This window comes from Mustela erminea, chromosome 5 (assembly GCF_009829155.1).
Source record: "Mustela erminea isolate mMusErm1 chromosome 5, mMusErm1.Pri, whole genome shotgun sequence".
Taxonomy (NCBI): domain Eukaryota; kingdom Metazoa; phylum Chordata; class Mammalia; order Carnivora; family Mustelidae; genus Mustela; species Mustela erminea.
The window spans coordinates 99,359,897-99,374,759 of record NC_045618.1 but is presented as its reverse complement, the minus strand read 5'-3'; the positions used below and the strand labels follow the sequence as shown (position 1 = coordinate 99,374,759).

Below are 14,863 nucleotides of genomic sequence, written 5' to 3'. Positions count from 1 at the left end.
AAGGCTGAGCTCACTTACCTTCATGGTGATTGTCTTGGTTGCCATAGGTTTTAAATGACTGTCATTAGTTACCAGTTTTATTTTAGATCTAATTTTTAAAAATTCTCTTCTAAAAAATTCTAACTTCATGGCCACAGAGGTGTAATATTTATTATTAAGTATTCTCTCTCTTGTTCTTTCTTGAAAACTTGCAGGTAAATGTGTAGACACAAGACTTTTCCTTTAATTATTTTTAATCATCTTAAAATTTTCACAGCATGTGAAGAAGTTCATGGCTGAAAAAACTGGCAGCTGCATGGTATTATTGAAATAGAAATGGCTTGGTCAGCATTTTTTTTTTTTTTTTTTAACCTTTGTGCAAGTGGAACTCTAAGGATAACTTTTCACTGTGAATTTAAAAATCAAAGACTGGACAATTTGAGTTAAAACACTTCTCTGATAGTAAATTGACTTGGAAATATTAATATGTTAAAGGGAAATGCATTAACAATGAGAATAGAAAATTTAACTGGAAAGGCTCTTTCATGGATTTTATTATTACATTGATCCCATTTATTATTAGTTTATCTTTCCCCACCCAGTGATTTCAATTCCTAATTAATAAGAGTTAAATAATAGATAAGCAGGACTCCTGGGTGGCTCAGTCTGTGTTACATGTCTGCCTTGGGCTCAGGTCATGATCTTGGGGTCCAGAGATCGAGCCATGCCAGGCTCCCTGCTCAGGGGGAGTCTTCTCCCTCTCCTTCTGCCCCTCCCTCCTGCTTGTGCTCACGTGCATACTCTCTCACTCAAATAAGTAAAATCTTAAAAAAAAGAGATTAGCTGTAGTGACATTTTCTTAGAGTTCTGGGTGTTTATTATACTTTTAAGTCTGAATAGTGAATACCAGTAACCTACTAAAATACACAGGAATCAGAAATATATTTAGATCCTTTTTGTAGAGGTGCTTTAGTACATTCCATTATTTCCTACTGCAGGATTTTCGAATTCTTGTGTGTTAAAAACAAAAATACTTGAGAATATTGCATTGAACTTGTTGGAGAGAATAGTTGGGTTTCAAAAACCAGTACTATGTATGACTCTTCTGGGTTATAGTGTGAAAGTATATAGTTAAATTTCTGAAAGATCTCTTTAGCAAATTGAATCTGTAAAGTCTCTGTTTAGATCTTTTTTTCTGAAAGCCTCTTTGCATTTTATTATAAAAGAGCCTGGTACTGCTTTCTGTTTTAAAAATTCCAGCTGGAAAATTACAGAGTACGAAAGTTTGCCCATCGTTGCTTCATTTGGAGAGAACAGAAGTATGTCTTCAAAATGGAGAATGACATTTAAGATATCTGTTAGTGGGAGTTTTAGCTTATATTATTTTTCTTTACTTTTTACTTCTGTTAATTATATATTTTGGCTTCTGCCTGGTACAGCAGAATACCATTTTTATTTTATGTGGTTCTATAATTGTTGTTCATATCCTCCAATGAGCTGTTTCTTTCTGAGCCCCTGAGAATCTAAAAAACAAAACAAAACAAAATACCCAAAAAGGTGTTCTCTGTCCTTGTGTCTTTATTTTGGTTCTATTAAATTGAAACAACATATCTGTGTTGATTGTAATCATGAAAATTGACTCTTAAATGTGTCTGAAAGTATCCTATACTTAAAAAAATAGTTTTATATGTATTCTTTTAAAAATAATCAGTAGAGTTAATTTTAAGTATTTTAGTTTTAGATTTACAGAATAATTGAGCCAATAGGATGTAGTTACATTCATCTACCCCCCAACCACCTACCTACCCATGGTTTCCCCTTTTATTAACATCTTTCATTGGTGGGGCACATTTATTACAATTATTGAACCAGTATTAATATATTATTATTATTATAGTCCATACTTGACATTAAGAGTCACTTGTGTTGTACAGTTTTATGGGTTTTGACAGATACATAATGATATGTATCCATCATTACAGTTTCATGCAGAAGAGTTTCACCACCCTAAAACCTCCTATGCTTTAGGTATTCATCAGTCTCCACCCAAACCCTTGGCAACCATCATTCTTTTTATTCTCTATAGTTTTACTGTTTCCAGAATGTCACATACTTGGAATCATATGGTATTAGACTGATGGCTTTCACTTAGCAGTAGGCATTTAAGTTTCATAACTTTTCATGGCTTGATGGCTCATTTTTTTCATTTTTATTTATTTATTTGACAGAGAGAGATCACAAGTAGGCAGACGGCAGGTAGAGAAGGGGGGGGAAGCAAGCTCCCTGCTAAGCAGAGAGCCCAATGCAGAGCTCTTTCCCAGGATCCTGAGATCATGACCTGAGCCAAAGGGAGAGGCTTGACCCACTGAGCCACCCAGGCGCCCCTCATTTTTTAAAATCACTAAATAATATTTAGTATGGATGTACCACAATTTGTTTATCATTACCTATTGAAAGACATCTTAATCATTTCCAGTTTGGGTGATTATGATTAAAGCCTGCTATAAGCATTCTTGTACAGGTTTTTGTGTGGATGTAAGTTTTTAACTTAATTGGGTAAATGCCAAAAGTGGGGATTGCTAGATCATATGTTAAGACTGTGTGTTTAGCTTTGTAAGAAACTGTCAAACTGTCAGTATATGTGTTCCTTTTTTCTTTTTTTTTTTTTTTAAGATTTTATTTATTTATTTGACAGAGAGAAAGAGCACACAAGTAGGTAGAGGGCAGATGGAAGAGAGAAAGAAGCAGGCTCTCCAACAATCAGGGATCCAGATGTGGGGCTCAATCCCGGAACCCTGAGACCACGACCTTAGCTGAAGGCAGACGTCCAATCAGCTGAGCCACCCAGCTCAGTATATGTGTTCTTAAGAATCAACTGAACAAACCGAGGCGCCTGGGTGGCTCAGTTGGTTAAGCCTCCGCCTTTGGCTCGAGTCATGGTCTCAAGGTCCTGGGATCGACCCTCCATCGGGCTTTCTACTCAGTAGGGAGCCTGCTTCCCCCTCTCTGTCTGCCTACTTGTAATCTCTCTCTCTCTCTGTCAAATAAATAAAATCATTAAAAAATATATTTAAAAAATCAACTGAATTGGGGCATGTGGGTGGCTTAGTCAGTTGAGCCACTGACTCTTGGTTTCGGGTCAGGTCATGATCTCAGGGTTGTGAGATCTGCTTAGGATTCACATTCCCTTCTCCTCCCTCTGCCCCTCCTCCCCACTTGATCTCTCTTTCTCTCTCTAAAATAATTAATTAAAAAAAAAGAAAGAATCAACCTACTTAAAAACCTGGAAGGATATACTCTAAACTATTAACAGTAGTTACCTCAAGGGGATGAAAGTGGGGAGATGGGAGGGACTGTCAACTTATTTTATAGTATTTGAATTTTTTAAACAAAATGCTATTTTGTAGTAATTTTTTACAATAAAAATTTTCTCTAAAATATTTAATGCATGGTAATAAAAATTGAAATGAGGGGCACCTGGGTGGCTGTCTGTTAAAGTGTCCGACTCTTGGTTTCAGTTCAGGTCGTGATCTCATGGGTCATGAGACTGAGTGTCCCGAGTCAGGTTCTGCGCTCAGTGGGGAATCTGCTTGAAGATTTTCTTCCTCTGCTCCTCCCCGCTGGTTTACACCCTCTCTTTCTCAAGTAAATAAGTAAATCTTTTTTAAAAAATTGAAAAATGAGTTAACATAAATAAAAGAAGACCATTTAAAGCAGCATATTATCAGTTTCATAGCACTTCCTAGTTGTGGAGGATTTTAATATTCTCAACTTTTAAGTAAAGAGGATAATTACTCCAATCGTAATTGTCCGTTCAACAAATTTATAGAGCCATCTACCCATAGCATAGTCCTTCATAGAATCCTCCTCAGATCTAAGAAGAGAACACACTTCATCCAGCCTTGGGATGTTAGGCAAGACTTCCTGGAGGAGGTGATACCTAAATTGCATTCTGAGGGAGAAATCTGAATTAATGAGACTAATGTGGAGGGGAGAAGGGTAGGGGAAGGAGAATGTACCAGAATGAGGGCAGTGTTTTCAAACTAGAGACCAAGTCATTTGCTTCTGGTTAATCTGATTAAATCAGAATTAATTGTTTCACAATCTCAGAGAAGCATATTAGATCTTTTCATGCTCTTGGCGCTTGTTTGATAAACTGTAATTGGGAAGTGTGGGCTCATATTTTCTTTTGGTTTCTAGTGACTGGCAGGGTTTATTGCCCTAATCCTGTTTTGCTTGGAAAACTGGAATAATGAATACCCTGAAGATATTTTGTTGCTGGAGATGTGTCAGCATCTATCACTGTTGCATGAGTTAAACATTGTACTCTCTTGAGTTTTAGAACCTTGAATGGTTCAACTGTCACTGTTTGTGAGTGTACATACATATTACTTTCTTGGGCCATCTATGTCTCTTATAGTTAAATCTTTCTTCCCATATGTAAATCTCCACTATATACACATAGATATTTTATGTTTTCTATATTCCAGGGAAACTTTAAAAATTATCACTTAGAGAAATGCAGAAAGAGGGGAAAACCGGGAATGTAACAACGTGAAGAGATCGTAGTGGATTATATTTGCTAGATTATGATGCAGGAGCCTTAAAAGAAGAATTAGTTGAGTCTTGTCAGTTGATAATTTTCCGAATCCTGTAAGTTAAGAGTTTAAACATTTTGGAAAGCTACTGACTTTTATTTGGTATCTTTTTACAAATTATTTAAAATAATAGGGGCGCCTGGGTGGCTCAGTGGGTTAAGCCGCTGCCTTCGGCTCGGGTCATGATCTCAGGGTCCTGGGATCGAGTCCCGCATCGGGCTCTCTGCTCAGCAGGGAGCCTGCTTCCCTCTCTCTCTGCCTGCCTTTCCATCTACTTGTGATTTCTCTCTGTCAAATAAATAAATAAAATCTTTAAAAATAATAATAATAATATTTTTTCTTGGTTCAAATTCAACTCTCAAATTATTTAGGACCTTAAATATGAAAGAATTTACAATCTCTGATGTTGAAAACCATCATAGGAAATAGTTTAATATAAAATATGAATAGTACATTACCCTATTTTCAACAAAAGTCACCCCTGAGGTGTGTTAAATATTATGAAATTAATACTTTTCTTTGGTACCTGTTGCATTTAAAAAAGGAAAACAGAATTCTCATCTGTTGAAAAAGCCGTGGAACGTTGACATCAGAATACAGTTACTGGGTTCTTACACTGTCTCTTGCCCCTGGCCAGCAGAATAGCCTTGGGCAAGTCCCCTAACTTGACCTAGCTAAGTCTTTGTGTTTAAATAAATAAAGTAATGAATATGAGAGTTCCCCCAAACTATAAAGCAATTATAGATATAATTTGCATCATTATCATGGAATTTATCTTCCAATATACATTTATAACCCACTGAACAGCATTCCCAAGAAGTCAGTTATTACTGCTTATTTTATAACTTCTGGCCATGTTCTTTTTTTTTTTTTTTTTAATTATCATGTAATGTATTATTTGCCTCAGGGGTGCAGGTCTGTGAATCATTAGACTTACACATTTCACAGCACTTACCATAGCACATATCCTTCTCTAGTGTCCATAACTTAGCCACCCCCTAGCAATCCTCAGTTTGTTTCATGAGATTAAGAGTTTTTTATGGTTTGTCTCCTTCCCAATACCATCTTGTTTCATTTTCCCCCCAATCCCCCTCAACCCCCTGCCCTGCCTCTCAAATTCCTCATATCAGAGAGATCATATGATAATTGTCTTTCTCTGACTTATTTCACTTAGAATAATACCCTCTAGTTCCATCCATGTCATTGTAAGTAGCAAGATTTCTTTTCTTTTGATGGCTGCATAGTATTCCATTGTGTATATATATACCACATCTTCTTTGTCCATTCATCTCTTGATGGACATTTAGGTTCTTTCATAGTTTGGCTATTGGGAACATTGCTGCTATACACATTTGGGTGCATGTGCCACTTTGGATCTTTAGGGTAAATACCCAGTAGAGCGATTGCTGGGTCATAGGATAGCTCTATTTTCAACTTTTTGAGGAACCTCCATCCTGTTTTCCAGAGTGGCTGCACCAGTTTGCATTCCCACCAACAGTATAGGAGGGTTCCCCTTTCTCTGCATCCTCGCCAATATCTGCTGTTTCCTGACTTGTTAATTTTAGCCATTCTTTTGGTATGGTAGTATCTGATTGGTGTATGGTAGTATCTCACTGTGGTTTTGATTTGTATTTCCCTGATACTGAGTGATGTTGAGCACTTTTTCGTGTGTCTGTTCTGGCCATGTCTTATATACCAAAATCTCACTGGCATGTGAAATGTCGAGCAGTGGACAGCCTAATCTGTGTACACATAATTTTCTATAACCCATGGCAGGACTGAAATGCTGAAAGATCTTAGGAACTGGGACAACACCTAAGGCTAACAGATAGTTCTTTTGTCCAAGGGCAAGAAAGCAGAAAGGATAGTTGTGGTGTGAAGCTTTTGGCTGACCTGTTCCATGTCTTTGAATGTGTTTGCATTTGGTTTAGGGATAATTCGGGGGGGGGTTGGTTAAAATGTCTTTTCTCCTCCCCAGACCACTCCTTATGCTAATTTACCATGATAGATGAGGAAAATATGAACTTCTTACTGTATTTGAGACTTGTGTAGAAAACCCTTCTTTTCTTCCTGTTTGTGTTTCTTTCTGTATCCCTCTCCCCTATTCGATTCATTTTTCTCACCTTCTATATGTCTTTTCTAAAAGTATTCCTTTGAAGGTTGTATTCCCTATATTCTTTGTCATTCTTTATTCTTTTCCCTTTTTTCCTCTTGTAACATTACTTATTTAATCCAGCAAATTGGTATAATTTTACTTTCTTGTTTTTTTATATGCTTATTTTTTTATGCCAAGTATGAAGTTTACATTTGATTCTAATAGAGTAAGTGAAAGCCTTGTGAATTACTAAATTGCATTTCCACATATGGCGTACCACTTGATGTAAGGGAAATGAGCACTCAGATTAGCAATGATAATGTAATAGTACAATGCTTTTAGATCATTTTGATAGTATGTGCTAATGGCCTTAAATGCTCATATTCATACCCTTGGACCTAGTTAATTTCAAACCTTAGAATCCATTTGAACAAAATAATCTTAAATAATGAAAAGACTATGTGGAGGGAGAATGATTTTTTGGACTATTATGTAGCCATTTAAAATTATGTATAACATGAAGAAAGTTCATAATTTTAAAAACAATTAAAATTTGGACCAACAAGAGAAGTTAGCAAATATAGATTTCACATCCAAGGTTGGTAAGAATATAAATTCACACAGTTTTGTTAAAGGGCACTATGGCAGTGTTTTCATTTAAAATCCACTTACTTTTTGACCTAACAAATATACTTGTAGGTTGCCATACCGTTAAACTGTGGTATGTGCCAAAATATTTGCAGTTATAATCATTGTAGCACTAATTATAAGTCTGTCCAGGGCACTTGGGTGGTACAGTTGTTTGTGTCAGCCTCTTGGTTTCTGCTCAGGTGGTGAACTCATGGGTCAGGGGATCCAGCCCCATCTTGGGCTCCTTGCTCAGCTGGGAGTCTGCTTGAAGAGTCTATCCCTCTGCCCCTGCCCCAACTTGGGTGTGTGCGGCGCTCCTGGGCGTGCTCTCAAATAAATAAATCTTTTCAAAAAAATCAGTCGGCCCATGATTTTTTTGGTTAGTAGTGAATAGTTTCTTTTCTATTTATCTGAATAAATAGAAATAAAATAAATAATAAAAAATATAAAAATAAATAAATATAATAAAAATATAATAAATAAAATAAAAAATAAATATATCTGAAAGAAATAAGGCTGTGGGTAGATATAAAGCTAAGATATATTTATCCCTCTATTTATAACTGCAGAACAATATTAAAACCCTCCATTTTCAGCAATACCAGATTAGTGAAATACAGTCTCCATTCAGTAGAAAATTATGCAGTATTATAAACAACATTGTAGAAGACCACATATGATGGCACATATACATGTAAACACTTACACATCTACACAGGGGAAAAAAAAACCCATGCTCTATTTGTTAACTTTTTTCCTCTGGGTAGTAAGATACAGATGACTTATTTTTCTAAATTTTCCTTTAATTATCTATTATTATTTTTATAAAATATATAAAAACCATGAGTATTTTTTAATTAGTAAGAATATTAACTTTATTGCCAAAAAAAAGACTTAGCAAAGTATAACAAAAATTGTAAACAATAGCTAGTTTTGAGTGGTAGGATGGAAGGTTAACCGTGAGTGTGTGTTTGTGTGTGTGTGTCTTTTCTATATTTTTCTTTAGTGAGAAAATGAATATATTCATTTATTGGAAATAAAGGTTTTGTTTTTTTGTTCTGTTAAAAGCATGGTTGATAAGCAACTAATTAACTTAGTGCCAAATAATTTTTATATAACTAACAAACTTAATAACATTTTTATTTTCATTTTAGGCTAGAAATATTCATACAGGAGAGTTGGCTGCAGTAAAAATTATCAAATTGGAGCCTGGTATGTATTAAAACTCTCAAGATGGTTTTTGAATACTTTTCTTGTGTAGTTTATAAATATAGGGCTTAACAAGCATTTTCCGTATTTTTTTCCTTATTTTCCACCTTCCAAAAGGAAATCTTTGTTGTCAGGGCAGTAGGATATCCAATATGGTTATAATTAAATTCCACCGGAGGTCGTTAGTTAAAGATGAGTTTTGTGTAATAGATTTGTTGCTAAATAAAGTTTAAAATGTGCACATTCAAAAATTGGAAGGGATAATGAGGGGTGCCTGGGTGGCTCAGTAGGTTGGATGGCTGCCTTTGGCTCGGGTCATGGTCCCAGGGTCCTGGGATTGAGCCCTGCATCAGGTTCCCTGCTTAGCGGGAAGCCTGCTTCTCCCTCTCTGCCTGCTTGTGCTCTCTCTCTCTGTCAAATAAATAAAATCTTAAAAAAAAAAAAAAAAATTGAAAGGGATAATGACAGTGTTCATTTTCTTTTAAGGTTGTAGTGAACTATTTGAACTTCAGTTTTAGTTTTTATGAGAATTCAATTAGGAAAGTATTCATTGGGACACCTGGGTGGCTCAATCGTTAAGCGTCTGCTTTCGGCTCAGGTCATGATCCTTGGGGTCCTGGGATTGAGCCCCCCGCATTGGGCTCCCTGCTTGGCGGGAAGCTTGCGTCTCTCTCTCTCCCACTCCTCCTGCTGTGTTCCCTCTCTTGCTGTGTCTCTCTTTAAAATAAATAAATAATAATCTTTTTTTTTTTTTTTTTTAAAAGGAAAGTATTCATTGATCAGGCAAGATATTTGGTAATATTTGGGATAATAGTATTTTATATGTCAGATGTAACCTGGCTGCTTGACTTCAATTTAATAATTCTGGTCTTAGCCTAGTGCCTTTTTTTTCCTTTTTTTTTTTTTTAAAAAAAAAACACAGTTAAGTGTAACAGAAAGCTGTTTGTTTTAAAACAGCCAGGGATACCGGGGTGGCTTAGTCAGTAGAGCATGCAGCTCTTGATCTTGGGGTTGTGAGTTTGAGCCCCATGTTGGGTGTAGAGATTACTTAAAACCAAAACAAAACAAAAATACTGAGAAATTTGCTTTGAAAACAAAACAACTGTGTAAAACCTGAAACAATTTTGTTATTTTGATAACCTAAGAGTCTTCTAAAAGAAGTAGTAGTAGCTTTTTCTCTTCGGTCTTTTTAAAGTGATATGTGATAAAGTACTTTTATGTACTTTTCAAGTACTTTATGTGATAAAGTACATATAACAGAAAATTTAGCATCAAAACCATTTTTAAGGGCGCCTGGGTGGCTCAGTGGGTTAAGCCGCTGCCTTCGGCTCAGGTCATGATCTCAGGGTCCTGGGATCGAGTCCCACATCGGGCTCTCTGCTCAGCGGGGAGCCTGCTTCCCTCTCTCTCTCTCTGCCTGCCTCTCCATCTACTTGTGGTTTCTCTCTGTCAAATAAATAAATAAAATCTTTAAAAAAAAAAAAAAAAAAAAAAAAAAAAAAACCATTTTTAAGTGTACAGTTGAGTGGTATAAAATACACTGATGATGTTGGCTACCATCTTCAGGACTCTACATCTTATAAATAAACTCTATGCCCATTATATAGTAACTTCCCATTCCAGTCTTCCTCCTAGCCCCTGGCAACCACCATTTTACTTTTTGTGTCTGATTTTTACTACTCTGGGTACTTGATGTAAGTAGTCTTTTTGTGACTGGCTGGTTTATGTCACTTAGCATAATGTCTTCAAGGATCATCCAGTTGTCATGTATGTTTGAATATTCTTCCTTTTCAAGACCAAATAACATTCTGTTGCATGAATAGATCACATTTTACTTACCATTCATTTGTTGATGGACACTTGGGTTGCTTCCACGTTTTAGCTCTTGTGAATAATACTGCTATATGAGGATGAGCATACAAATATTTCTTTCAGACTTGCTTTTATTCTTTTTATATAACCAGAAGTGGAATTGCTAGATCATATGGTAATTCTATCTTTAATTTTTTAGGGACCACCATACTGTTTTCTGCAGTGGCTGTACAGTGTTGCATTTCTACCAGTAGTGTTCAAGTATTCCAGTTTCTCCACACCCTCATCAACACGTTCTTTCTGTTTTGTTTTGTTTGTTACAACAGCCATCCTAATGGCTATGAGGGGCTCTCTCACTGGAGCTTTTGTTTGCATTTCTGTAGTGACTAGAGATGCTGAGCATCTTTTCATGTGCTTATTTTTATATCATTTTTGGAGAAATGTCCTTTGCCCATTTTTTAATTAGGTTGCAAACAATTGTTTCTTTGGTTTGGTTTGGGTTGTTTCTTTGTTATTAAGTTTTTTGGAGTTCTTTGTTATAATCTGGATAGTAATCCCATATCAGATATATGATTTGCAGATATTTTTTCCCATTCCATGGGCTATTTACTGTGTTGATATAGTCTTTTGGTTCATAAAATTTTTAAATTTTCATGATGTCCAGTTTGCCTATATTTTCTTTTGTTGCTTGTGCCTTTGGCATCATACTCAAGAAATCATTGCCAGGATGCCTGGGTGGCTCAGATGGTTAAGCATCTGCCTTTGGCTCGGGTCATGATCTCCAGGTTCTGGGATCAAGCCCCACGTTGGGCTTTCAGCTCATCAGGGAATCTGCTTCTCCCTCTCCCTTTGCCTCTTCCTCCACTGTGCTCTCTCCCTCTCTACAAATGAATAAATAAAGTCTTAAAAAAAAAAAAAAAAGAAATCATTGCCAAATCTAGCCAATAAGCTTTGCTTTATTATAAGAGTTTGTAGTTTTAGGTCTTACGAAGTCTTGAGTTAATTTTTGTATATGGTGTTGGGTGAGGGTCTGGCTTTTTTTTTTTTTTTTTGCTTGTGGATATCCATTTTCCCAGCACCATTTATTGAAAAGTTGGTCCTTTCTCCATTGAATAGTCTTAGCAGCGTGTCAGAAATCTTTTTGGTTGAAGGTCAGAAAAAACCTTTGACCATATATGCTAGGGCTTACTTCTGGATTTTCTTTTCTATTCTGTTGGTCCATGTGTCTGTCTTTATATTAGTATCACACTACTTTGAATACCATAGCTTTGTAATAAGTTTTGAAATCAGAATGTGTGAATCATCCAATTTTGATCTTTTTCAACATTGTTTTGGCTATCTGAGGTCCCTTGAGATTTCATATAAATTTTAGGTTAAGTTTTTCTAATTCTGCAAAAAAATGAAAAAGGAGTTGTAATTTTTGACCAGGTAGGTGAATATTTGGTGATTTGTTCATTTAAAAGATACAGCATTTTGAGAGTAGAAATTCAGGTCTTCAGCCAAGTATTATAACTTGCCAAATAATTTGTTTATGATATTTCTTGTTGTTATGAATGGCATTTCCCTCCTTACTCTTTCTAGTTGGTAACTGTTGATCTTTATGTAAGTCATTGATATATTAGACTTATTTTCTCTCAGAAAGTTGGCTTTTCATAGATAGCATTTCATTAGATAGCTTTTCATGCCCTTTTGCCCTTAGTTTAATTTTGTCAAACATTGATCTTGCCAAGTCCCTTTTTTATTCTATTTGTGTGGCATATTAACAGGTAGATAGAGCTTCTATACTTGGGCCTGTCATTTTACTTTAATCCCTTCTGGGTCATTGGTTTTTAGGTGTTTCTCTTAATCATATTTGAGTTTTATTTTATGACCCAATCTGAATCTTTCTCCTTTTGATACATGAGTCTGTTACTGTATTATTTAGTGAGATGTTTGATCCTTTGTCCTGGTTTTTTTTTTTTTATGTTTTTTGAAGCTTTAAAAAATTATGTCTAAATCTTTCTTTTATTTTTACTGCTGATAATTGGAAAGGTACACAGTCTCGTTTTAACAGAGGATGGTTTACAAGACTTTGATTAATATGCTTAAATATGTGTTTCTGGTTTATTGATTTAAGCAATAAAAGTCATTGACTTCTAGGGTTAAAGATATTGAATTTCACATTTATACCCTCCTGCCTCTTCATCTCCCTATTTTCAGACATTGGTTAGTTTATTTGGAGGTTTTTGCCTGAGAATTATTTTATTATACTGGGGCATTGAGTGTGTGTTAGTCTGCATATCTTTTAAGAATTATACCAATTATTTGAACTTTGTTTTATATTTAAATGGATTCAGTGCTCACTGTTGGTCTTTTCATGCCATGGGCCTGCCATTCTGACCGGCTTATTTTGTATCAACTATTAATAGAATGAATTATATTATCACATACGTTTTGCTCTATGTATTAGCAATAGTATTATTTGAATCCACAAATTGATTATTCATCCCAAACTTGCCCTTTCCTCAGTCTTCCCCATTTTGAGAAGCAGTTAGCTAAGCAAATATCTAGGTGTTGTCCTTGGGATGTCTTTCTTTTATTTGTATTCCGAGTCAGTCTGTTAACAGGTTTCTTCAGCTCTACCTCTAAATGTGTCCTGCATCTATCTACTTCTCTTTTTTGCCTTTTCTACCCTCCTAGTCTCCCTATTTCCTCTCCCACACCTCCCATCTGCTACCATCTAGTTGTCACAAAGCCACCAGACTGATCTTTATAAAACGCAAATCAGATCATAGTGCTCTCCTGCTTCAAGCCTCCCTGAAGCTTTCAAGTCACTTAGAATAATACTCACACTTTTAACATTGCTTATAAAACCCTACATGATTTGCTTTGTCTGCGTCTCTAAACTCATCATGTAACTTTTTCCCTTCTCTCCTCTGCTTTCATTTTCTTTTTATTTCAACAGTCCAAGATTAAACTAACCCTTCATTCTACCTGAAGTACTATTTTGCATTATCTTTTGAACAAAAGGCTTCTGGTCATTCACATCTCAGCTTAAAAGTTATGTCCTCAGAGAGACTGATTTCTGACTACCTAATTTAAAGTAGCTATTCAAGCGCTTGTTACTTTAGTTCTCTGAAATAAAATGTATATGTTTATGTATGTATATGTATTTGTATAATATAAATTTGTAATGGTTTCTCTTGACTGTTATATTTCAGCATCTGAAACAGTATAATACGGCACAGTAGACACTCAATAAATAGTCTGTACAAATGAATATTATAAATGTCTTTCTTTTGCCATTGAATAAGAATGACCATTTGACTAAATCTAGAACTATTTGTATCACACATTCTTCCACCCTCAAAAATCTATAGACATTTTCCCCTTGTATAGTGTTAGGGAAGACTGTAAGGCCGTCTTGGCATTTTTCCTCTGCAGGTTTGCTGCTTCTGCCTGATTGTGGCACTAATACTACTTACCTACTATAAGCTGTGATATTGAGAAAATAATACCTTAATATTTATTATATCTTCAGATTTCAATTCATTGTTAATAGTAATTGTAATTTTAGTAAAGTTATGAAGTAGCAACTATAAATTTTTCTTATACTTTAAATATATATACTTTTTTCCATTTTATTTTATTTCTTTTTGGTGTTCCAGTATTCACTGTTTAAGCACCACACACAGTGCTCCATGCAATACATCGTCCATAATACCCACCACCAGACTCACGAAACCCCCCACTCCCCTCCCCTCCAAAACCCTCAGTATACTTTTCATTTTAGTAAATACTTTGATTTATTTTTATTATCTCTCCTTTAGAATTTGAGGAATTGATCTGGTTGTGACAGTGATTTAATTCCTTTGGGTTGTTTCATTGCATCTTATTCATGGATTTTTCCTTTTGTATTTTGCCTCTTTAAAAAAAAAATGTTTTTCTGTTGACCATAGATTTTTATATCTTTTTTTTTTTTTTTTAAGCATTTTCAGTAAAGCCAAAGTAGGTGGTGTTTTTCACATTTTTGGAACAGGCTTAAGGGAATGATTAGGTAAAAAAAATATGGTATGCTAATGAATTTTCCCAAAATTCAGTTCAACTTCAAATAATTCTGGAGACAGCTGTATTTCAGAAATGAATTCTTAACTGTACTCAGCAGCTTTTAAAAAAAATCATGCTAAAGCCAGTATAATACAAAGTGCTTCCTTGTATCAATTTAACAGATGAGCTGGTTTAGAATTATATTTAGACATGAAAAGATAATTATTTGCCAATATGACTTAGAAAAAGCCTTGTGTCTGGTAAAACATAAACAAGACTTTTTTAAGTAAATGTTTTCCCAGCTGTAAACTCAATAATCCTTTTCCCCAGGTAAAAATAGATTATTGAAGTTTATACTAATTGTACAGTCCTGAATTTTATTATAGACTTACCTCACAATTTAATCTTAAAGATTATTGTATTTATAAAATATTATATTTATGTAATAATATATTTAAAATTTCACTAAAACAGATTGCTTTTGCAACTCTAATACTCATAAAAATTCTAAATG

General features: G+C 35.0%; 1 protein-coding gene across 4 annotated transcripts in view; it reads left to right on the top strand.

The window, feature by feature from the left end:
• MAP4K5 (mitogen-activated protein kinase kinase kinase kinase 5) overlaps positions 1-14,863 on the top strand; it is a 106,984-nt gene that overhangs the window by 17,243 nt on the left and 74,878 nt on the right. For all 4 annotated transcript variants that reach the window (XR_004285975.1, XM_032344182.1, XM_032344181.1 and 1 more), the window contains exon 3: positions 8,457-8,514. Coding sequence is in view for 3 of the 4 variants with exons in the window: in XM_032344182.1 (XP_032200073.1) it covers positions 8,457-8,514 (58 nt within the window). In the remaining variant the exon portion in view is untranslated. The remainder of the gene's footprint in view (positions 1-8,456; positions 8,515-14,863) is intronic.